This window comes from Danio rerio, chromosome 10 (assembly GCF_052040795.2).
Source record: "Danio rerio strain M-AB ecotype USA chromosome 10, GRCz13ab, whole genome shotgun sequence".
Lineage (NCBI taxonomy): Eukaryota > Metazoa > Chordata > Actinopteri > Cypriniformes > Danionidae > Danio > Danio rerio.
In genome coordinates this window covers 30,274,917-30,301,702 of record NC_141030.1, presented here as the reverse complement: position 1 = coordinate 30,301,702, position 26,786 = coordinate 30,274,917, and the positions used below count along the sequence as shown (strand labels likewise).

Here is a 26,786-nt window from a genome sequence, read left to right as displayed (position 1 = left end):
GTCAAGACTGGCTTAAAAAATACATCAAGTCTCATTTATTAGAGGGTCAATAGGTGTGGAACAGTAACAAAACACTTTCAAAAAATGAGTCACTTCTTTTCCCAAGTATGAAATCTCTTCCTCTAAGTTAAATGTTAATGAGGTAATGATGAATCAGCACAGTACAAACACCAGGAAACTGGACATAGGCACTTATTCATAGAGGTTTATCCACAAGTTATGACTTGAAATGATCAATCCAGACACATCGCTGCATTCGCAACAGATGCAGATGTTCAGTCTGGACTACACTACTTGAACACAAAATTTACTTAGAATTTTTAGTGGCACATTGAATTATTATATATAGGCCTATAATATATAATTTACTTTGAAGAAATTATTAGGTGAAAATTAGGATTACCCACCACAACCATAGTACAACAGTGTCTAGACAAATAAATAAATAAATAACCATACACAATCATTCAAAAGGTTGAGATCAAGATGACTTTAAAAATGTCTTTTAAAAAAAGTGTATTCTTGGCACGAAGACTGCATTTATTTGATGTAAAATACAGTTACCTTTCAACTATTTCAATAATAAGTTTACTTTTTAGCAGTTATTTTAAATTGTGATAATATTTAAATCAATAATAATAATGTAATAAATATTTTAAAATTATGATCAAATAAATGCAGCCTTTGGAAGCACAACAAAAAAAGCACATATTTTAAAAATCTTACCGACCCCAGACTTTTAAACAGCAGTGTACATGGCACAAAGTAATAAATCAATAAAAGCATAAATAATCGTATAACTTAATATCTGCGACAGAGGGCAGGAGGTCTGGCAGGCTCAGACTCTGTGGCGCAGAGGGTCTGACAGGGGTGGCGATGGTGGAGGAGGAGGAAATGAGGTCAGAGGGTCTAGAGGCTCATCTGTGGGCAACACCAGACGGGTGCCTCCGAAAGCCAGCTCCCGTTCCAGAGGGTCATCGGAGGTTCCCGCGAGAGAGTACAGGCCGGCCTGACTGGAGGAGGTGGTGGGAACGCCATGGACATCCGTGCTGACTGTCATGTCACTGTACATCAAACCACCGCCGTCATTCAGAATCAGCTCTGTGTCCTCGTCATGCAGCTGACCGGCGTTCTGGAGAAAAGGAGAGAGTGATGGTTCACACACTTAGGGGCTGATCACACGGTAAAGTCGAGATGCAGTACAGCTGGGAATATGCACATCAATATAGCATCATTTTTGTGACACTGTTGAACAATAATTTTATATTTTTACATTGCTGTGAGAAGTGGGTTTAAGTTTGGGGTAGGGGTTGACTTTATTAAAATATAATTAATGGGTAATTTAGTAAATAATATTAACAATTCTAGTTATAATTTCTGATTTACATTACAATGAGGGTTGGGGTAGGGTAGATGTTAATAAAATACAATTTAATGGGCAATTTAATAAATAACCTGAATAATACTCTGTATAATTACTATTTTTCCATTACTGTGGTGGTTTGGTTTAGGGTTGGATAAGGGTAGGCATTAATAAAATACTATTAATGGGTAATTTAATTAATAATATAAACAATTCTCGTTAATTTCCAGCCGCAGTTTTATCCCCTCTAGCAACAACACGGTTACACAGAGCACGCTTTTCCTTTCTGAAGTGTGCTGCGATTTATATGTTGCTAGGCAACTACTGAATAAGCTGTGTATTGTGCATGTGCGTTGCTGTTGGTATTGACATAATAGACCCTTTTCACATTTCTGAGTTTCTCAGTAGCGAAGTGTCATAGCTGAGTGCAGTCGATGGGAGAGTACAACAATTTTTTTTTTTTACAATCCTATTTGCTGAAATAATAAAAGAAAAAGTCCACAATGGTGTCATCAATACTTTCAGAAAAAGAAAAAAGAAAATTATGTGAGACTGATAACGGCAGCCAGAAGGGAGAATAATGTCAGTTGTACTGTCCTGCCCCGATTGACACTGCATTACTGTACGTTCACACTGAAAGTGGCGAGAGCGTAAAAGTAGCCGGAAATCATTCATTTTCAATGGGAGCCGGCAACTATAAGCGGTAAGGAGCAGCACGGCGTGTCTTCGCCGATGTGAGCGTCGAGGAGACTTGAAATCAAGTCAACTTTATGGTAATGAGCTATGACACGGTTCGGCGACAAGCAATCGGAATGTAAAAGTCCACCGCTTGAGAATAGTCCAGAAAACATGGTCACTGTGAACTTTGGTTCTGACCACAGTTGTTCCCAAGGGTTTGATTATTGCGGATGCCGGATTTCCAATTATTTGCAATGTTTTCTTGCAGGAATATACATTACAAAAGTTACTGGCGAGTTACTGATGTGCATTAATATTATTTATGTTTTTTTCTTTAAAAAAGCGGGAAGCTCATGCGACAATACAAAACAGTATTGCTGCTTCAGTATATTTCAGACATATGGACATATTGAATAATTAAGTGGAGCAAAGTCACACCGCATGCAACTTGATCTTCCATTGTTAAATAAATTTTATTAAAAAAGTGTGCAACATTTTCAAGCTAGAAAGCATGTTTTATGGAGGAATGTAACTGATATAATATGTTGCAACGGCTCCTTTAAGTACGGGATAAATATAGCGAATTTTGACGCTCTTGCCGCCGGAGCTGAAGGCAGACAGTGTTGTCGCCAGGGCGGCCAGAGTGACCTTTGACACTCTCACCCCCTTCAGTGTGAACACACGGTTAGAAACACATCGCACAAGCGTTCATTCTTTTGTGCAATTTGATGCAAAGATGATATAATACGTACATAAATACATATAAATGTTCAAGTTTTAAAAAATCATAATATTAAAAACTTGTAAGGATTTAAGATGCTAAAGACCATAATAATATTTAATAATATTGAGATATTTAAGATTTGTGAAGTCATACAGCTCAAGATTATTAAAAACAGTGACCACAAGTCTCTCCTTCATCTTTAAAAGTCTCTGTTGTCATCTTGACAACACAAACACTGGTCTCACTTCAACGGAAACCTTGCCTCTGCTTTCATTAGTTGGTAGAATGAAAAAGACGTGATGGACGCAGCGTGCTTTTTTCCAACTGCATGCAAAACACTGACGGCCATTAGTAAACCATTCAAAAAATTTGCCTCTCAAAGCAAAAAGCTCATTGGGTGTGATTAATTCTTTAGGATGCATTCTGATCCAATATTTTATGCCTTTCACTCCCTAACTTCCCTCCATCTTGTTCACTCGTATGTACGTCATTGATTACATTAAACTAGTGCCCACTACTGGTAGAACATCTGAATGGTTTAAAATTGAATGCCCTAAAAACCCTTGAGCACTTGGGAACTGCACTGTTGTGATGTCACAATTGCATTGCATTCTGGGATATATAGGTGCTGGATTGGATAATTGAAGCCTACTCACTCCCTCTGTCAAAATTGAGGGACTGATGGTATGTCAGTTAAGGATTCCCTCATTCACTTGAAGAGGAATGCACATTAAAATGGTGGCAGGGATCCCCCAGAGGGAACAAGGGAAGGGAAGTTTGCGATTGTGTGTCTATAAGTGGAATGGAACGCAACCTTAACCTATTGATAAGCCCCTTCCCCATCTAACACAGATAAGCCAATGGGAGCTGGGACTGGAACTTAGCCTTTTTCTCTCCGTTTTGTTCTCCCATCAACACAAAGACTGCTTTACGCCATTTTCAAGTTGCAGTAAGGAGTGTGAAAACTTTCAGAAACGATCGCACATTTTGAGTTGTGACCAATTCAGCTGAAATTGTGGACAAGATGTACAGCATTTGCTTTGTATGCTATCCGATTAGACAGCATTGCTAAAGATTAATGTCAGTTTGTGTATGTGCCAGATTCCTTTTCTTCTAAGGACATGGATTTTTTAATGAGAGTTGTTGTTTTGGCACAGATGTTGTTTTAGACTGGGAGACACTCCCAGTCTATATTCTTGCTTGCATTTGTTACTCACAGCAACAAATTCACCTCACTGTTGGTCCATTAAAAAAGCTGTGCTTTTCCTAGACACACTAGCGTGATGTTTTGAAGAACTGTACAATAAAAAAATGTCAGACAGTAATGATGCAGTTCAAAGTGTCTTACGGTTTAACATTGGCCCAGTAAACGCAGTTAGACGAAACTGTTTTCAGTCAGTGAAACTTCAAATTTATCTGGATTACTGTAGACACAGCCTTAATTCTTTAGATTGCGCAGACATAGAGAAAGAATGGAAGAACCAAAGCTCTCATAGATTTGATGATGTTTTTACTACAAGAAAAATAATGGTGAAATGATGCTTGTAACAACTTGTAACAATAATTTGAATTCCCAGGTATCCTAAGTGGAAATGGAATGGAATTAATTATTTAAATTCCATTTCCTAAACCCAAACAAGACAACATAATGTTCAGAAGATACACAATTTATTCTATGTAAGCCAAAGAAATAATGCTTTTAACTCTGCTAATGTCACCTAAAGTTATTGAAACTCAATTATTTCTGCCTCTGGTAAGTTGGATAGGTAGCACTAACATTAGCAACCTCGCACCTATCAGTGCCTCTCCGAATTATTCCAGTTAAATGTAATTTAATGTAATTGAATACATCAGGTTTCCCAGTTTAAGACAATTATCAAATTCTCTGAATTTCCTTTACTAAAAAGCTGAATTTCCATGTCATCTAATGAATGGAAAACCAGGCTTGCTTATATATTAATACTATAATATAAGTAATGTTGAAATATTTATGTGATATTTAAAATGCTTTAACTTGAATATCACTTTGAATGAATTTAATAGCCACTATGAGAACAACGAATAATTTACCTACCTACTTTGTGTGGCTGCGAAGAGCTCCCTCTCCTATATTTGATAGCTCTATAGTAACTTTACATAACTTACATTTAGCTTGTCCAGCTTCTTTTTAACACTGAGTTTTTGAAGTGGTCATTTTGAAGCCAAAGCTCTTAAATATTTCTATTATCCTGACATGTTCGCCTAGTTAACTCAAGGTCCAGTCTTGTGACTGCACTTAACTTAAGTGATTTCCTGTTTATGAGAGGGGTGAAGCAGTGGCGCAGTAGGTAGTGCTGTCGCCTCACACCAAGAAGGTCGCTGGTTCGAACCTCGGCTCAGTTGGCGTTTCTGTGTGGAGTTTGCATGTTCTCCCTGCCTTTGCGTGGGTTTCCTCCGGGTGCATGTGGTAGAGGTGAATTGGGTAGGCTAAATTGTCCGTTGGTGTGTGTGTGAATGTGTGTGTGGATGTTTCCCAGTGATAAGTTGCGGCTGGAAGGGCATCCACTGCATAAAAACTTGCTGGATAAGTTGGCGGTTCATTCCGCTGAGGCGACCCCGGATTAATAAAGGGACTAAGCCGACAAGAGAATGAATGAATGTTTATGAGACTAAAAGTAATACAATGGAGCTGAGAAAACCCTCATAAAAATACAGTATGAAAAAAAATTGTAATAAATGCAAAACTTAAATTTAAAGCTACAAAAAACTCTTTTATATATATATATATATATATATATATATATATATATATATATATATATATATATATATATATATATATATATATAATATATATATATATATTTTTTTAAAAATATTAGAACATCAAGTCCTACTTGAATGCTCCTCCTAGAGAGGTAGTTATCCTGTGTCCAAAATGTATGAAAAACCTCTTGCAGGAAAGGATTTGCCATTGACTGTCATTGTAAGACTGTTGATTTACCTCATAGGCCTGTGAGCTGGTTAAACAGCGTGCGATTGGTCCACAGCAGGCTGGAAGAGTGGTTGTGAGAGGAGGCCCGCTGTGAGTGAGGAAGGGTTTTAAATAACTGAACCACTTCATTAAGGATTAAACATTAGCTAAAATGGCATAAATAAATACCACTCCTGTTATTAATTATTAATTACATCCCAAGAAGTTCATACTGTTCATTAAATCTGAATTTCACTTATCAGTCCAACTTTATAATTCTTTTTTACTTCTACAATCAATACACATATCACAACAATTGGGTTTGTGTTAACTTAAACGATAACACTGTTGTTTTCATAAATTTGACATATCTTATACATCATGCATAGTTTCTATGATTCACTTTTCCTTATGGTTTATAATTGTTTTTGGAAGTCTCTTTATACTTCTGTACTTTATTGACTTTTTTGTAGAACAACAATATAATTACAATAACTATTGACGATGTCAGTTTATCAAAATGATATTCCTAGTGCAGGGTTTCCCCCTGAAGGTTTGAGTAGGAATTGCAGGGAGGCCACCAAGACATAAGCTGGTAATTATTATATTATAAATGTAAATTTATAAACATAAATATAAAACACAAGATGCTTTGTTAAATTACAGAAACATTAAAACTATTAATATTTTTAAATATATGTACATTTTAATAAATGCATTGTCATTTAATGCTCTCAGATACTCTTTTGACTGAGATTAATAAAAGATCTTCCATATATATAAGCTTGACGTCGGTTTTCCAGCTGAACATTAGCACTCTTCACTGTTTATCATGCTGTCCTGTAGACATACTGCTAGACACATATTGTAATGTGGTTGCCAACAATTATTGTCTAATCGGACACATAACATATGTGTAAACTAAAAAAGTTATCATCTGCAAATAAATCATGTTTACGTGACACAAAACAACTTAAAGGGATGAAAAACCTGTCATCATTTAGTCACTCTTGAGTTATTTCCAACCAGTGGGAGTCTATATCCTCTGTTGAATACAAAGAAGATAAGAGAAGATATTTTGAAGAATGACAGTTGATGGTTTCCATTGGCTTCTACAGTAGAAAACAAATACAATAGAAGTCAATGAGTAGTACTGGCTACTGTCTGATTAACAACATTCTTCAAAGTAACTGCTTTAGTGTTCAACAGAAGACTCAAACAGGACAACCCATTCATTTACAGGGTATATGCAGGAATCCTTAAGGTAATTTTAATACCTTTTTAAGACTTTTTAAAGACCTTCTCAGAATATTTTAAGACCTCATCGCCACTTCAAGTTCTAATCAGTATCAAAACTTTAACTTAATTAACAGTTGTTAATAAACAGTCGTAGTTAAATAAATCAATGAAGCACAACCATGCAACAGAACTGAGATAAGCTTGGAAGAAACAAAGCTTCAAAGTATAAATTGAATATAATATAAATTAAAAAAATAAAAATTTTAAACCACTGTTTAAATTCATCTTTCTCCAACCAGGAGTACGCAATATTTTCCCATTTTGCCATCTGTTTCGCTTTATGGTTTCGCTACATATGGAGAACATCACATAACCTTCCAGCGTTTGTCGCAAATTACGTGACATCACCCAGACGGAAGAGTTTGGCTGAATGCGCCCTTGCCTGAACCAATCGCGTGGATCGAGCACATTGTTGTTAATATTACAAGGATAATAAATATATGTATGCTTTATTGGAGTCAAACATCTTGGACAACGATTGAACAAAATTTCAGACCTCGTAAAACACGATTAAGACTTTTTAATACCTTTTAAGAGCCTTAATTTTATCATAATTGATTTATCAACTTTAAATACTTTTTATGACCCCGCGGACACCCTGATTTAAATGTTCAACTAAAGGATACTTGTGGTCAAAAGTATACCACAGTCTGAAAGGCCAGGCGCTCTCATGCTTGGTACTTCTCTGTGTCATCCCGTCCGCCGCTGTAGCCTGTAGTATGAGCAGAGAGGAAACCCAAGACAGTTACTATAGTGTGTTATGCCACCCTTATGCTTCAGATTTGTACAGTAAATATTTGAATGTTCAACACAGTTGTTTTTTTTTTTTTTTAATGATGATTAAACTTACCGAATTATCTTGTTCTGTGTCCACTCCCACTCTGTGGAGAGATAATACCATTTAGACCAAAATACAAGAATGATTTGGACTTCAACTACTTTAGGGGTTGGCGTTTTTTCTTTCTTTCTTAGTTTTTCTCAGAATGTTCAACTACTTCAAGATAACTTTGTTTTCTTTATTTTATAGCTTCAAAACTAACCACAACATGATTTCTTAATTAAAAACATAATAACAACATTACTGTTAATATTCCAGGCATCGTTTTCGCTATATGAACATTTCATAGCCAAAATATACACATTGATTTTTAGGAGTCAACTCAGAAGGACTAAGGGGGTATTTACACTACATTCATCATGTAATTGGATGTATGGATGCAATTTGTTTTTAAAACACTAGCTATATTTCCATTCATAGTTATGAATTTTAATTGCACACAAAATTAGAATGCCACATAAAACATGTAGAAATAAAGAAGTAAATAAAGAAAATAGAATTCTCACTTCATGCAAAACTAGTATTGTATACTATTATTATGCAAGCAGGAAAACACCAGACGCAATAACAGAGCCTGTCATGTTATCTTGTGTTTGGAGGCAGAGACTGATGTTTGGGAATACAATCTTGTAAAGCAGTTCTAGGAAGTACCTACGCAAAATCATGCTGATGATGGACTTCTGTTCTGGTGCTTGCAGATTTATTAAAACAACATTTCAGGCACAAATAAGACTGGTCCACTAGTTAGTAAAATCATCCATCACTTTATCTGCTATGGCAACATCACATACACTCAAGCTGAAATTATTCATACCCCTGGCAAATTCAGACTTTTGACAGTTCAGAGAGTTTTTGTTTAAATGTAAATAATGTAAATAATGTAAAATGTAAATGTCTTTCCACAATTATGCATCTTGTACATCATATTATTATCTTTTGGGAGCAGCCTTAGTTGTTTCCGGTCAAAACAAAACTTGCTTATTGAATAATGAATATGTTGAATATTTTATGCTTGTAGCAAATAATTTTTTTTTTGCCACAATTCAGCACAAAAGTGCCTATTTTCTATCTTTTCTTATGCAATATTTTAAAGTGTGCATTAAAATAAGTTGACAGAAACATATATATTGGCATAATGTCAAGCATTTGCCAAATATTGTTATTTAAAATGAGTTTTTTCATTAAACAATTTAAAAAATAATAACATTGAAAAAAATCTAATTAGGTTCCAGCAAGTATTTTAGTCCAATGAGCCTCACCGAATCTGCATAAGCGACAGCACGGGGGTCGTTCCACCACCGCAGACCCACACAGTGAAGAACACGATCAGTAGTGTGGTGGAAAACATCATCTGTCTGGCGTACGTCGCAGTGTCCCGTATTGAGAGCGCAAACGTCATTGCTCCTCTGAGTCCTGTGAGGCCAAAAGGTGACAAGAAAATTAGCATTTTAAATGTCGACCGTTTTATTTAAGAAATGTAAAATTTTATCCGAAAAAAGCTCAATAATCCAACCGATAATGGCTTGCAATGTAAATATCGGTATTATCAGAATATTATGCCAATATGTCTTGCAGATAAGATGACCGTCTGGTCATTTTAGAGGTGGACACTCTCAAGTATGTTCGCTATATAGATAGCAATAGAGGTCAACAATCATACTGAACATCAAATTTTTTATTTTTTTTTCAGCTATAAATACTAAAACGCTGACAGCTAGCCAGAATTCATTCAAATATAAAGTGCTAACACAACTTAAAGCTACAGACAGTATTTTGGAGATGCTTTCCCAGATAGCAGGTAGTAATTAATCAGCCAAGCTCGGCTGCCCTTCGGCGCCTCCGGCTCCGACTCGGCATTAGCGAGTGTTATCCGGGCCGAGTTCGGCCTGCAGCTCGCTCGCGCACATGCTGTTGTGATGCGGCTGTAAAGCACTGGCCCGATTCCAGTCAACCATATCTGGCACGAGTCTGTCTGTAGAGTCCGGGCCACTTCTGGCAAGGACTCGGCTGATGGCAAATGATTAAATTCTTATTTTATCTAGTAATCTGTCAGCTCCACGTTTAATGATAATTTGAGAAAATATTCATGATATGACAGCAACAAAATAATAAGAATATTTAGTGTGGATGGTCGCAATGTTTAGACGTAAACAAAACAATATTATTTATAAATGGATTATATATATAATTTATAGAAAAACGGTGTAAAATGCGCTTATTTTCAAGACGGCACGCTCCTTTGCCGACTGTTTTTAAAGCAGAAGTTGGTTTTATAAGAAACACGTGAGTAAACGAGATATATCAGAACATTGGAGTAAACTCCTGATCCAAACTCCAATCCAGACGGTGGCAGTAATGCTCCAAAAAACTAGTTGCCAACCGCCATGAAGATCCCAGGAAGAAAAAGAAGTTTGTTTGGTTTTTCAAAACTTTCCCTTGGATTCCGGTCAGAAAGGTAAGGTTTTTAATGTTTAGTAACTGAAAACTATTTTAATTATTTTAAAGAAACATTAAACGAATTGGTGTGTATGCTAACTTTACGCTAAAAAGAAAGTTTCTGTAGATGAATCCATTAACTTAACACTAACATGGCAAAACATGTGCTTTTAATTTCTGAGTTAACATTATAAAGTACCGCAGGTTTTGAAAACAAATCATTTTACAGGCGTATACTTATCTGTATACTTATTGCTTGATGTTAAACCCTTGTTTCAAAAATTATTTAAAGATAATGATTTTCTAGAATACAACTGATTATATTACGGAAAAGAACTGTAAAAATACACGGAAGTCATGCAAGCCAGGCAAGAAAACTGAAGTACCTCAGGCATCAAGTGCTAGTTTCGGCATCTTTGTTTTGTCTTTTTTTGTTGTTTTTAATTCCACTACACTGACAACAATCATTAAATTAGTTTGATTAGATCAATACATTTTTATATAAAGGTTCACTGCTCAGATGCACTAGTAACACACTGAGAATACTTGGTGCTTACAAGGGGGTAATGCCAAATGAAAAGCACAAACTAAAATAAATAGATTTTTTAGTTCAACTTACAGTTCATATTTAGTTATTGTGAACGAGCCTTCGAGGGGACCTGTTATGCAAAAATCACTTTCATATGGGGTTTAAACAGAGTTGTGTGGCATCAGTGTGAATAGAGGCAGTCTCTAATGGTAAACATTAATTTGTTCTACTTTTTATCATCACACTTGATTAAAACAGTCTGTAGAATCACTTTGACTGACATTCTTCCTTTGTACATGCCATAGGAAGTCCCTGGAAGGCCTGGTCATTAGTGACAATCTTTCCCTCATTAGCATAAACAGCCCTGAGTGAGAAGCAGCCGTCCGCCATTAGAGATTTGTATCTGCCATTATGCTGACAGATAGGCGTTTATAGCTCCCCCTTTTTTGAAAAGATGTCCAGGATCACAGCTTTATTTGAATTTAAAGTGACAGTCACCAAAAGAGCACAATTTGGTTCAAAGCCTAAAAGGAGCAGTTTTAAAGAGGCATACAAAACTACTTGTGTGGTAATTTGAGCTGAAACGTCACATACACTAGAGATTTCAGAGACTTATTTTACATCTTGTAAAAAGGGGCATGATTGGCCCCCTTTAACAGTCTATAAGCATTAGACTAGTAAAATAATAAAAAGTTATTTCATAGAATTTTGAGTTTGACTGAAGTTATGTCATCGAAGCTTGAATTAATAGTCAGAATTTATGAATAAAAGGATTATGTGACAACTGATAATCATACACAGCTTATTTCAGTATTGGCTCTTTTAATCCCGCTTTAAAAAAAATTAATGTTAAAGTAAAACATTAAGGAATTAATTATTTATTGGTGTCATAAAATTACAAGCCTGATTTAACGTTTAGAAGCTAAATCTCATGAGAAATCATCATAGACCAGACAACTGTAACTAAAGTTTTCCCAAAACACACACATGTGCACACACACATATATAAAACATTAGTATACGAATCAGCTATCGACCAAAAGTAGAAAAAAACTAGTTAAAAATAATATTCGGCTCATGGGATATTTAAATTCAATTTAAATGTTTTTTTTTACCTGAAAGCATCAGTTCATTTAGTTCAGTTTATTAATTTTTGTACCAAATCCTATGTTTTTTTTATTTAAAACTTTTTTTAAAATAAAACTATAAACATTTTAACCTGACAACTGTAAATTAAGTTTTCCCAAAGTACAGGCGCACACACGCACACACACGCACGCACACACACACGCACGCACGCACACACACACACACACACACACACACACACACACACACACACACACACACACACACACACACGTTTGTTATTGTGAAAAATGGGTACATTACATAGGTTTCCATTCATTTTATACTATTCAAACCGTATATTAGATTGCCCTCACCCCACCTTACCCCTAAACCCAACCATCACAGAGGACTGTGTGCAGCTTTACTCACTGAAAAAACTAATTCTGTGTGATTTATAAGCTTTTTGAGAAATGAGGAAGTCACCAATGTCCTTAAATTTCACCCCCTTTTTGTAATACCTGTGTCATAGCCATGTAATTACACAGATTTGTGTCCTGATATGTCACACACACACACACACACACACACACACACACACACACACACACACACACACACACACACACACACACACACACACACACACACACTATTAGCTAACCACAAAAAAAAAAGAAAACAGTTATCGGCGTACTGGATATTGCCACAAATCCAATTTTATGCATCTCAATTCACAATCTTTTTACCTGAAAACATCATGACATGCTGAAAGTTAGATGGGATTTTGTTCTTGCGGCCCAGGTTTAACAGGAAAGACAAGGGGTAAATATTAGCCACCCTACCAAGAAATATGGCCACCTGGAAACAAAAGCCACAGTCAAGGAGAAATGCGAATGTTTATCTGTACACAGTTCATGATTACAGCACAAACACACGGCTTGAAAAGGATACAAAAGCGCCTATGATGAAGAAGGGATTGAAGACGTGGTGCTGGAAGGAGAAGAGTGTTAAGCCCATGTAGGAGAAGATGAAGTTTTCAGCCAGGAAATTCAGCAGCTCAAACAACTGTGAGAGGAAATGGAGGACAATAGAATCAGTATACAAAACTTCAGCAGAGAATTCACTGTGAGATGTAAACAGCTTGGACAGTTGTTTGTAGTCTTGAGAACGTGTGTTACCTGTTTGGTTCTGCTCTTTGATTCGACTGAAAGGTTATTGTATGTATAATGAGCCTGAGTAATGCCGCAGAAGAGCACTGCCACCACACCTGAACACAGACACACATTATTTTAATTCATATACTGATGTTACATCCAGAGATGGGTTGATTTTGTTTTGTTTTCCTGTGTATGTGTTCTTGTATTTTTCTTGTTGTCTGTGGCTCCTCCTACCTGTTTAAGCAGACAGACAGCTGAAATCATTCACAGCTGTGCCTGCTTGTCAATCAAATGATCGGCTTTATACTACTTCATTATTAACTATTTGAATTAGCTGTACTTTTGTAAATATCATGTGCTTTTAACTTTTTTGTTTCAATATCTTTCTATTGCTTTTTTATTTTTGTACTAAAGGCTTTTAGTATTTTAATAATTATATATATATATATATATATATTTTTTTTTTTAGTTGTTATATGTTAGTTGTTATACTTTTTAAAACAGTTTTAGTTGTTTTATGTTTTAATGTCAAAAAATAATTTCAATAAATATATATATTTTAGTAACACCTTACAATAAAGTTTTTTATATTTATTTATAAAGAAAATAATAATTTTTGTAATATTTTAATCTTTTAATTCTTTTTTATTTGTAAAGATATTTGCGTATGGCTGTACATCCCGCATGTTTTAAGCAATGTGCAAGCGATGCGCACAACTAATGCACTGTGCGCTAGACTTTAGACCTGCTTCCAGCTGGTCTATTGCACGGTCTAATTTAGTTCCTCAAAATAGCAATCAGCCAACAATGCGCTTTAACACACCTCTTTTCTAGACCAGAAAACCCATCAGTCCACAAAGTGGTGTAAATGGATTTGCTATTTAAACAACATGACGCAAAACACAAAAATTAGGGTTGCGCTTGGTCAGAAAATAGCAACAAACACGCCTTGCGCCTTATTGCGCTGGGTGTATGATAGGGCCCCTAATGTCTACTTTTAAAATTTATACTTTTCTTTTTGTGTTTGTGATTTTACAATTATATTATATTATATTATATTATATTATATTATATTATATTATATTATATTATATTATATCATATTATATTATATTTTTTAACAGTTTTAATTTATGTTTTGCAAAATAGTATTATTTAAAATAAATGTTCTTTTCAACTTTTCATGCTGGTCAAATAATCTTGAAAGAACCTCATATGCATTGTTTTATTATTACTAATAAAGTATTTACATTTCATTTTATAACAATTATAAACCGTGTTATTCACTAATAAATAGCAATAAAAACATACTTTTTGATTTATAACACTGACAATGTCAGCTGATCAATATATTGCACAATAGAAATATTTCTCCACTGAGGTCACGACTGACCAATCAGAATCAAGCACTCCTGCAATAAACCTATTCAGAGAACTCACCCATCTGCATAAACAAACAGTATACTGCTTTCCATTATGTCATTTTCAGCATGTGGCTAAACAGAGATTTCTATCACAGTGTTTGTACCTGTGAAACCGCAGGCCTCGGCTAATAGGAAGGTACTCCAGGACATGAGGAAGAACAGGGCCGTTTCCAGCAATGGGAAATCTCTCAGTTTGGTGAACTTTGTGACCTAATAATGCAGATATTAAAATATCAATGACCTAAGTTTAGAATGATTCATCTGGTTAGTTTATGTACATAACAAAAGGATAAAAGTACCAGAGCTGTCATGACTCCAGTTGCAGCCCCCATTGCAAAAGAGCCACTGAAAACTCCCAGAAAAACACCCAGACACTTGAGCAGGGCGCTGGCATCAAATGTGTGTCTGTTGTCTCCTTCAGGCTGGTACGCCACTATTGATCTGTCAGCAGGGGAACAAGACGCTCTATTTTATATCGAAATAAAACAATTCATGATTGACTGAACATGCTTATTATACACTCACAATATGCTTTAAATAAATGCAATATAACTTTTAATTGCGCCCTTTATTACTATTTAAAATTAAATTGAGGAAACAAGTATTATTTATTACTTCATTCATTTTCCTTTGGCCAATTTAGTTCATTCAATTCACCTATAACGCATGTCTTTGGACTGTGAACCTAAGCACCGGAGGAAACCCACTCCAACATGGGGAAAACATGCAAACTCCACACAGAAATGGCAACTGACCCAGCCGGGGCTCGAACCAGCAACCGTCTTGCTGTGAGGCGACAGTGCTAACCACTGAGCCACTGTGTGGCCCAAAAAGTAATATTTCATAAATACATAAATGTTGCTCCTTTGAAATTTCTTAAACTATTAATCAACTTTTTTCAACATTAATATTCATTCATTTTCTCTACGGTTTAGTCCCTTTATTAATCAGGGGTCGCCACAGCGGAATGAACCGCCACACGAACACAGGGAGAACATGAAAACTCCACACAGAAATGCCAACTGACCAAGCCGAGGCTCGAACCAGCGACCTTCTTGCTGTTAGGCAACATCAATGCCCACTGCGCCAACGCGCCACATTCAACAATAATAATATTAATTCGTTTTTCAGAGATGGGTTGCAGCTGGAAGGGCATCCGCTGCGTAAAAATCTGCTGGATAAGTTGGCGGTTCATTCTGCTGTGGCGACCCCAGATTAATAAAGGGACTAAGCCGACAAGAAAATGAATGAATGAATAATATTAATTAATATGTAAAATAATTGAATTAATAAATAGTTTCTTGAGCAGCAAGTTAATGTATTAGAATGATTTCCGGAGAATAATGTAACTTTGAAGATGACAAAAAATAAAATATAAAAAAAATATTATTACAATTATATATTATATCTTTGAAATTTTAATAAAATTTAAGAGTATAAGATTCTTTCAAAAATATTAAAACATCTTTCCATCCTAGAACATTTGAACGGTAACCACTATACTTATTCTTAAATTTAAAAATTTAGCAATTTTCAGAAGTAAATAAACAGAAGCAATAGCTTTATTCTAGATGTGTTTTATGCAAATTTATCAGCAAAATGCCTACTGAAATAAATGAAAAAAAAAATGACTTTATTCTACACAGAATTTTTTATTTTAATCAAAAACACTACATAATGAAACATATTACATGAATTAGATACAGAACAAAAATATTAGATTCATTTATATAAAGTAAAAATGTCTGGAGCTTGTTGAAAATTGTATTGTGTAATTGTAAAGTTTAATAAAGGACATTTACTTTGACAATCGTATGAGAATTCATTTGTTTAAAGCGTGTAATTTTATAATTTAAGTTATTAATGTTTCATTGATCATACTTAAGTGTCCCATACAGCTGGTTCATATAATTCCATATTGAGACATGCTTAAATGTATAATATTGAAGTCCAAATTATTGGCCCTCCGGTAATTTTTTTCTTTTTCAAATATTTCCCAAATGATGTTTAACAGAGCAAAGATTTTTTTTCACGGTATTTCCAATAATACTTTTTCTTTTGTAGAAAAGTCTTATTTGTTTTATTTCGGCTAGAATAAAAGCAGTTTTTAATAAAAAAACAAAAACATTTTAGGTTATTAGCCTCCTTTGATTTTCTACAGAACATCGATATACAATGACTTGCCTAATTACCCTAGCTTGTCGAATTAACCCTTAAAGACCTAAAGGTATTTTGTGGGCACCTAATGGGCCATATTATTTTTTATTTTTTTTAAAGCAGTTTTTATTGTTATTTTAGCAGTCAGCCTCAAGTGTCATATATTATTTTAAACAGGAGAACCTGAAGCTTTAATCTGTATCATTTAAAGGTCCAGTCTAAAATATTTTTTGGTCCAAAAAAATATGAACATACAGAAAATATTTCAGAATTTTAAGAAAAACGTTTTTTTAAAAAGTGCCATTTTCTAGTTATTACAAACAAAACCTCATAAAGTTTTTTTTTCATTAGAAATACACACTATGATGTTTTATACTTCCAAAATAAATCTTGTCTACATCCACCTTTCCCTGAGCAAGTTATGGCAATTTATTTCAATGTTATTCTTAGGCGTCTTTCAGTGGGAAAAAACTAGTGCATTTACTTACTGACAATGTATTTGCCCAAAAGTTCTGGGAATGAACTAAACAGAAAAATTGTTACAAAATAACAGAACACTGAAACAAATTTGACTTTTTCCAAATAATATATTTTCAGTTACCATAAACAACATCACTTACAATGAACAAATAAAAAATAAGAAAATAATCAATAATGCGTCAAAGTCCAAATAAACATGGTGCAAATCCTCAGTAAAAAAAAAATAGATATAAATATTTACCATACTATAAGTAGTTACATAACTAAACTAGATTCAATAATGACCGTGCGTAAATGTACATTCTATTTCTCATTCCGGATTGTTCAAATAGCTGATTGCTGGTCCACAAAGCAGAACTTATGCTTATTGGTTGAGAGAGAGAGCGAGTTTAAACCAATCTTTGCATGGAGAAGGGACAATGCATCAATGCATCATGTCTGGTTTGTCCGGAGACACAAGCCATGAGCGTTTCTTTGTCAAATCAGCGTTGTCAAAATGTGATGACATAACCAAACTGATTCCGGAGCCTCCAAAGGTCCGTGAATGTAGACTCTCTTCTTTATGCCAATCTTTGAATTGTACGGATCGGATCAGCGGATCAAAAGTAATTAAACAATTATGAACAATACTTATTTTTACCCGCGGGCAGCTGTTTCGGTCTTTATAGGTTAAAGTAGTTAAGCCTTTAAATTACACTTTAAGCAGAATACTAGTATTGTGAAAAATATCTAATAAAATATTTTGCACTGGCATCATGGCAAACACAAAAGAAATCAGTTCTAAGAAATTAGTTATTAATACAATTATGTTTGTGTGCAATGTGTTAAAAAAATCTTTCTATTAAACAGAAATTTGTGACAAAAATATACATAAAGGCTAATAATTCTGACTTCAACTGTATGTATATATATATCTGGTTTAATTTAAATATTAGAAAAAACAAAAAGTCTTATACGCTCAATATGACATAATTTATCACCCAGTCCTGTATGTGTGTATATATAATTTTGCGCATAAGGAAATTCACTCACGATGACAGGACGATAGCCACAGCATCATTCAGGACGCTTTCACCGAACATGAGTGCGTAGAGATCCACATCAACTTTCAGCTCATTGAAAATGGCCAGAACAGTCACTATAAGCAATTCAAACCTTGTAAATATTAGTCATATATCATTGCAGCTAAATAAATACATCACTAACAAGAGCTTGAGGCACTAATAATACCAAAGCTGAAACAATACCTGGATCTGTAGCAGATACAATAGCACCGAAGAAAAGGCAGTCGGTGAAAAAGAAATCTCCTCCAAGCTGACCGATGATTTTCATGAACACCACACAGCTGTACATCGCCAACCTGCACATTTCACAACATCAATTCATTCATTCATTTTCCTTCAGTCTCAATTTTAGAGGGTGCCACAGTGAAATGAACTGTCAACTATCGCAGCATGTGTTTTACACAGCGGATGCCGTTCCAGATGCAACCCAGTACTGGGAAACACCCATACACACTCATTCACACACATACACACACACAGTACTACAGACAGTTTACACTATCTGACAAAAGTCAGGTAGCTACCAAAACAGCAAATAATGATTTGACTTCTAGTTGATAATTTGGTATCAGAAGTGGCTTATATGAAAGGCAAAGGCCTCTAGATTATGCTTAATTTACCGCAAAAAATATGATCATGCTTTGTCCTTGACTTTTAATTATTTAAATAGGACAGTAAGGTCTGACTTTGCAGAGACAAAAGTCTTGTTAGTTAACAAAAATAATGTCCAGTATAGAATTTACTGTAAAGTCAGGGTGCAGTGGAAAAATAATTACTATTGTGTATGACTCCCATGAGCTCAGACGATTGCATCCACACATCTATGCAATGACTCAAATAACTTATTAATAAAGTCATCTGGAATAGCAAAGAAAGAATTCTTGTAGGACTTACAGAGATCATCAAGATTCTTTGGATTCATCTTCAATGCCTCCTCCTTTATCTTACCCCAGACATGCTCAATAATGTTCATATGTTGTGATTGATCTGGCCAATCCTGGAGCACCTTGACCTTCTTTGCTTTCAGGAACTTTGATGTGGAGGCTGAAGTATGAGAAGGAGTGCTATCCTGCTGAAGAATTATCAGCAGGGTTGCGCGATCCTGCAACTTTTCCTGTTACCCCTGTTGTTTGTAATGTAATAGGCAGCACACTTGTCTTGATACCTCAGGCTGCTGATGTTCCCATCCACTCTGCACATCTCTCGCACGCCCCTATACTGAATGTAACCCCAAACCATGATTTTTCCTTCACCAAACTTGACTGATTTCTGTGAGAATCTTGGGTCCATGTGGGTACCAATAGGTCTTCTGCAGTATTTGGGAAGCAGTTCAACAGATTATTCATCGGAAAATGAATCTACCTTCTGCCACTTTTCCAAATGATCAACTAGACGCCCAGTCATTATTTGTTGCCCTTACATCTGGGATCAACGACAAGACTTTTGTCAGGTAGGGTAGTTTAATCAATTCACCTCTACCGCATGTCTTCAGACTGTAGGGGAAACTGGAGTACTCAGAGGAAACCCCCATGAAAACGGGGAGAACATGCAAAATCCACACAGAAACATCAGTATCTATTATATGTTTTTTTTATGACAAAAGAATCTTTTAGAAACGTCTTCACTCACCCTGTAACAAAGCATGATGTCATTGTGCCCACAAAGGCGTAGGAGAGGATGGAGCCCAAATTTCTGAAAAAATGCCTCTGATGATAAAAATGAATAAACAAATAAAAATGAATAATTAAAAATAACATCATTAATAAACATTAACATCAACAACATCAACAACACTTTTTCGTCAGTTACATCAATCACTAACAAAAAAATATTTAGTAATTTTTGCTAAAATAAATAATTACATTTAGACATATTTACATTAGTTTCGGCCTTAACACCATCTATTGTTAATAATAATAAATTAAGAATAAGATTTAAAGTTTAATTATAAACTTTCCAAACTGACCTGAATGTTTAAAAAATATATCAATTTACATTTAGGTCTTAGAATTATTAAGATCAAGCATTTATTACACAATTAATATGGACTGCACTGTAATACATGAATTCAATTAAATCAATTAAGACTTATTTAAAATGTGTGTTTAGAGAAGTATGTATTCTTGACATATTCTTACTCGCTTTAGACTGTATCCTGCATGAAAGATGATGGGTGGAAGCAAAATGTTGAAGAAAACCTCAGGATCAAAAGTAACCTAGAAGCAGATTTACAAGAATGAGAACGAAATCCTGCGCACAAAACGTTCACATCTGCACTCTCAGTATAAGGAAAGATCCAAACGAAATGATCCCAGATAGCTCTTTTTTAAACACCAGAAGCAAAATAAATGTTAGGTATCCCAGCTTTGGTTTCAGCTCAAAACACCTCACATATCATTAAATCTGCGTCAACCAGAAGTTGCTGAAACTTTTATTTTAGTATGCTCATGTGCTTTCAACTGAAATGGAATATTTAGAGTAGGGGGCGGGGCTTTCTTTTTGTGCATCATTCCCTCGGCAAAGTAATGGTTAGGGAACTGTTTAGACTTTGCATTGTAGCGCTGCCACATAATTGAGGTACACTTTCTGTTATGTTCATTAAATGTGTGAATAGGCCTGGCAGTAAAGCATACTCACGGTTCTTGAGGCTCCGAATATACAAATGAGTAATGGACTTTTATTTTAGATTCTTTATTTTGAAGGGATGAGGTGAAGTGAATGTATCGGTGTTCTATTTCCTGTTCTGTTGATCTTTTTCTATTTATACACATTCACATAACATACTCACCACAAGGGGGAGATAGAGGGCACCTGGACATTACTCACAGTGTCATCTGAAGAAGTCAGAGGAGCACATGGAGTAAGAGTTTGCCAAGGTCTACCTTTTTCTTGTTTTCGTGTGCGGAGGACAATCGTTTTTGTGGATTTTTTGCCCTTTTTGGACTTGTTAGTCTTTCAGGTCTGAAGTAAAGACTATCCTAAGAGGACACTTGCAACTTATGATGGTACAATTATCTGGACTCAAACCTTTCTGGTGAGAACAATCCATTTTGCATATACTCTCATCCACGGACTTTGGACTTTGCACATATACATACATACATACACACACACCCTCACTCACCATTTTTGTATTATGTTATTGTATAAATGTTGTTTGTGTTTTTTGTTTCATGGTTAAGACTTGTTCAGAGACATTTGTGGTTCTATTACATAGACTATCTCTCAATCCATGATAAAATTTGAATACAGAAACTAGAGAATTGAACCATATCTTTTATTTTTTTCTTGTGTATCCCGTTGATTTAAAGACGAGTGTTACAGCATAAAGATTACTAAAACAAACTTATTTTCAGTGGACTAACTTGTTCATCTAAAAATTAACAATGTGCACTAGCAAAATAAACTTTATACACTTAAAATGGAATTTAATAATACCAGGCTACAATACAATTCAGTTTGTTTGTCTCCTTTTCCATAAGAAGGAGGTGTCTTTACAGCCAGTGTCTTGGCCAGTCCAGCAACAACAAACAAAACATATGTATGTTTTTAAGTTTTGTCAGCTTAAACTCTTTTTACACTAATACATTTTAGTTATAAAACAGCATTTTAGAACAAAACTGATTACAGTCACACTGGCATTTCATCTTGCGTTTCTGAAAAGTTCTCCATCCACACTATACCACTGAAAACGCACATTGCGTGACTATACACACACTCTGGCATGCGCTGCAGCATATGTGCACATCTGAGCTCCAGGCAGTCAGCGGGTGCTTTGAGCGCAAAACCCCAGATGAGAGCAGCGCACATTGGACAGTTCATCAAGCATATACCACTGGATTTCATCTCACTATAGTAGTTAAACGTGATATTTAATTAATTTTGTCTCTATCTAACGACTCCTTGGTCTTTTTAATCTATTACTTGTTCTCAGGTAACGTGTTTTGGCTGAGCGCAAATATAAGTTAATATATGTAACCACATACACTGATTTGACATATTGACTGATTGCCTTTATTTCCTACATTGTGTAAACTTATTGTGTGTTATACTTTTATAATGGCCATTATTGATTATTAAAACTGATATTCAGCACAACAGAGGGTATGTTTAGTCTTTTCAATGAAAATAAAAGGAGGTGGTTGTGTTATAGGCTCTGTTTTGTTATAAATATAGGCTCTGTTTTTGTATTAAAATTTTTTATTTTTTCATTAAATTTTCTGAGTTCAAAGACAGAAAGTGCAGACAGAAAGATTAGCTACACTAAAGAGTAAAACTAGTGTAAAAAGCATCAGGGCCCCTTTAAAAGCAGTACCTTCCTGAGCATCTCTGCATTGGGCACATCGTGGCCCTTGCTGTCCTGCACCTCTCCTTTCAGGCTGTACTCGTAGAATCGGCCGCTTACGTTCACCAGGATTGTGGTGGGACTGCTGTTCACTGCACAACTCAGAGTGACTTCGCTCGTGTCCTGTGGCGAATGGACACCAAATCGCAGAATCACGCCCACAAACAAACCTGGAGTAGGAAAACATATGGAGTAAAAAATGGTTTCAATACACAATGTTAAATAAAGCACACAATCACAGAACTCACAAACTCAATGGTCAAGTTATAAGGATAAATATGTATTTTGGTAGGCAGTTTCTTCCAGAATAACACTAATTGTTAGAAACGCAAAACAGCGGCAATCAACTCCACGAAACAATCAATCAATCAATCAATTTATAAAGGTCTGCAGGAACCGGAAGCTGTGGCCATTTTTTCCCCAAATTGTGATGCAGTTCCGAGAGAAATTAAATATTAAATAAGGGGAAAGTGGGCGTTGCTTGATTTCTTCCACTGCATGCTGATTGGATGTAGTACAATAGGCACTTCATTAAGAAAGATTGGGAAAATGGGGTTAGGGGGAGTTTTTAAAACCTCCTTCTCACCATTTCTGTTTGTTGTCATAGTCCTGTCAAAACTGACATATAGAGGGACATGGTTAAGTAAAGATGAACTGTTCACCACAAAACTAGCAAAGTGAGCTAACAAAATCAATATGGTTAGCTCTGATTTTATGTGTACTTTAATGGTTAAACTGTAACTTATTAATTAAGACCTATTTAAATGTAATTATTACACAAAATTGCTTTAAAACTGACTTTTATAATAAAATGTAAAGCATTTATTCATTCATTTATTCATTTTCTTTTCGGCTTAGTCCCTTTATTAATCTGGGGTAATCCACAGTGGAATGAACCGTCAACTTATCAAGCACATGTTTTACGCAGCGGATGCCTTTCCAGCTGCAACCCATCACTGGGAAACATCCTAAAGCATTTATTGCAAAACTTAATAAAATACACTTACATGTATCACACATTACTACAATATCAGTTAAAACGGATATATTTAAGATTTACGCCATACTGATAACATTCAGGCCTAGTCTAGATGTCTAGATCTGGGCTGCTTGTCTGCCTTCAGATCCCTCCATGTGCAAAATCTGGGTGTCATCCATGATGAGTCATTGAAACTAGACAAACAGATCAGTTTGGTTATTGGCTCCAGTTTTTATTAACTCAGTTTGCTGTCTAAAGTCAAACATTTCTTAAATCCCACCACACTAGAGATAGCTGTCTATGCAATGCACCTTACTGTGGCATTTCAAAATCTCAAATTTCTTTAGTTGATCCAAAACGTTGAGATTTATTTGTAATAACAAAATATGACCACATAACGCCTCTTCTGAGGGGCCTCTATTGGGTTTCCATCCAATTCAGAATTGATTTGAAAGTACTTTTACCGGTATTTAAATCCCTTCATAATCTAGCCCCAACCTATCTCTCGGAGCTGTTGCATTTTTACACTGCTGTGAGATCTCTTAGATCAAGTGATCAAAATATTTCTTTAGTTCCTCAGTCCAGACTGCAATGTTGAGAGGACAGAGCTTTCTCTGTGGCAGGTCCTCGGTTATGGTACACCTTGCCCCGTCTGAGATTATAATGGCTCCATCACTATCTATTTTAAAATCACTCCTAAAAACGTACCTTTTCAGCCTGGCTTTTTAATATCAATTTAATAGTCCTTGCTACTTCTGCATTTTTTTCAGTCGTTTCTCTTCTCTTATTTCTTCTTATTTCACGGCTTAGCGTAGATTTGAGGGGGCTCCTGGTGTATTATAGCCCATCATGTCTTCTATGCTTAATTGATTCTGGTCAATTGATTTTCCCAGAATATCAAAATCAACTGTAGGCGGTAGATATTTCTCATATCTGGCACCTAAACTCTGGAACAGGCTTCCTAGCACAGTTCGGGAAGCAGACACACGTTCTGTCAGTTTAAAACTAGATTAAAGACACATCTCTCTGCATTAGCATTCACATAAAACACAAATACTTTTGAAATCTAAATCCTCTAAAGAATTGATGGTCAGCATTATTTGGAGCAACTGGAGCCGGGAACAGACTCAGTTCCCAAAAGACATTATAATTTGAATAGCCTCCGGTGCCTAGACTGCAGCTCTGCACAAGACGTTTGGCCATAAGAGAAATGTTCGTGCCCAAATGAGCCTGGCTTCCCTCGAGGTTTTTTATCCTTCACTTTCGCCAGTTGGTGAAGTTTTTTCCTCACTGCTGTCACCACTGGCTTGCATGGTTCGGGACTTGTGGATGCGCATCGATGGATTTGCTCTTCAGTGTTTTGGCTTTCAGCAGTGAATATTACACCACACTGAACTAAACTGAACTCCAAATGTAATCTATAATTAAATGAACTTGATTTAAATATTAGTACTATAAAAGTTTTACATTTGCAAATACCAGATAAGGCATTCTTATATATTACATTTAAACTTTCAGGTATTTATATCTGCATGATATATATTCTTCTATATAATGACACGGATACTCCGCAAGATGATATTACAAGATGATATTAATGAACAGATAATAACGCATTTACAGAACACGAAGGAGCTCGTGCGCAAAATTCCTGCCATCCTCCTACACACACAATCCTCCTGCGTGTGAACTTGAGCACGAACACAGATGAACAAAACCTCCTCACCATAAATCATGGCCAAGCCGGTCTCGTGCAGGAACCTGAAGCGGCGGTGTTTGAAGAGCCAGATGGTGAGGATGGTGATGGTGAGCAGCGTGATAAAGATAAGCAGATTGGCGCTGTCCTGCCGGTGACTCTCCTCCGCCTTCCTCTCCGTCACTACATTCACCATCTCCGTGTTCTCTGCCAGAATAACCACCGAGAAGCACATCAGGCAGAGCAGACGCGGCAGCAGACGGGCTCCAGAGGCCGGGGAGCGGCGCCGCTGACACCCCATCACGGCTCCGTGTGTGCGGGACTGAAGCTGTCGTTAGGTTCAGATTTATTTACATCAACATCACGGCGTGAAGGAGGCAGCAACAACCTTGACGAATGTGTCAGCGACTGACCGGAAGTGGGATATTACAGAATAAATGCCCGTTAAAACGACTTGCGTGTGTAACGTTACTGGTGATCAAGGGGACCTGCAGACTGAGGTAAATAATAAATAAAGGTAAATAAAGTTTCCCGGTACTGGGTTGCAGCTGGAAGGACATCCGCTGTGTTAAACATTGGCGGTTCATTCCACTGTGGCAACCTCTGATAAATAAAGGAACTAAACCGAAGGAAAATAAACGAGTTAAAGCATGGTAACATGGTTTAAAAATACCATTATTATATTATTAGCATGTTCTAATAGCATGCCAAGATCTAACACACAGCTAACTTGTTTTTAGCAGTTTGAGAACTCCATAATTACACCAACATATTTTAATAAACATAAAAAACTTATTAGAAGAAAAAAATCATACTTGAAATTTGCTGCATTTGGCAAATAAGTTAACTGAAACACGCTGACAACAACACAAAACGTTAACTTACGAGAATAAACTGTTTTACAACACACACAAAACAAAACATATAAAAGGAAAACAACTAGGTCATCACAATTTAACAATCGTTTGCTATAATAATGACCATCATAGGGTCATTATTTCGGCAAAAACATAAGAAATTAAGTTACATAATTTACTAAAGTTTTAGTTTAATGAAAACATTATCAATTGCATGGTTTAATATGTTAATACCATGTTTTATTATATTTTTAGCAGTCAGGATAACACATGGCTAACTGGTTTCTAGCAGTTCCAGAATTACACAACGTAGTTTAATAAACAAAAAAAAACAAAAAAAAAACTGACAACGATACAAACGTTACGAAAATAAACTGTTTTACAGCACACACAAAACAAAACACAAAAGGAAAACAACTAGGTCCCGATAATAATGACCATCATAGGGTCATAATCAATCCGGCAAAAGTATAAGAAACTATTAAAAAATATTTAATGAAACCATGGTTAGCATGATTACTATGTTTTTACATGGTTATACCATGCTTTTTTAAATTACTAGCATGTTCTGTCAAGATCTAACACACAGCTAACTATAAGTTTGAGAATTACAAAATTACACAAATATCTTTTAATAAACATGAAAAACTTTTTAAAAGAAAAAATACTTCAATAATTGGATTTGCTGCATTTGGCAAATAAGTTAACTGAAACAAGCTAACAACAACACAAATAG

The 26,786-nt window shown here is 35.5% G+C and overlaps 1 protein-coding gene across 1 annotated transcript; it reads right to left on the bottom strand.

Moving 5' to 3' along the window:
• Positions 1-15: 15 nt before the first annotated feature.
• slc9a6b (solute carrier family 9 member 6b) lies at positions 16-25,513 on the bottom strand. The gene is given in 16 exon segments (NM_001113476.1): positions 16-1,132; positions 5,749-5,854; positions 7,644-7,729; positions 7,868-7,898; positions 9,115-9,268; positions 12,638-12,749; positions 12,843-12,956; positions 13,070-13,158; positions 14,577-14,682; positions 14,772-14,913; positions 18,142-18,247; positions 18,357-18,469; positions 19,803-19,879; positions 20,312-20,389; positions 22,489-22,688; positions 25,224-25,513. Coding segments are annotated over 16 exon segments (2,079 nt in total). The 5' UTR covers positions 25,495-25,513; the 3' UTR covers positions 16-838.
• Between the last annotated feature and the right edge of the window lie 1,273 nt (positions 25,514-26,786).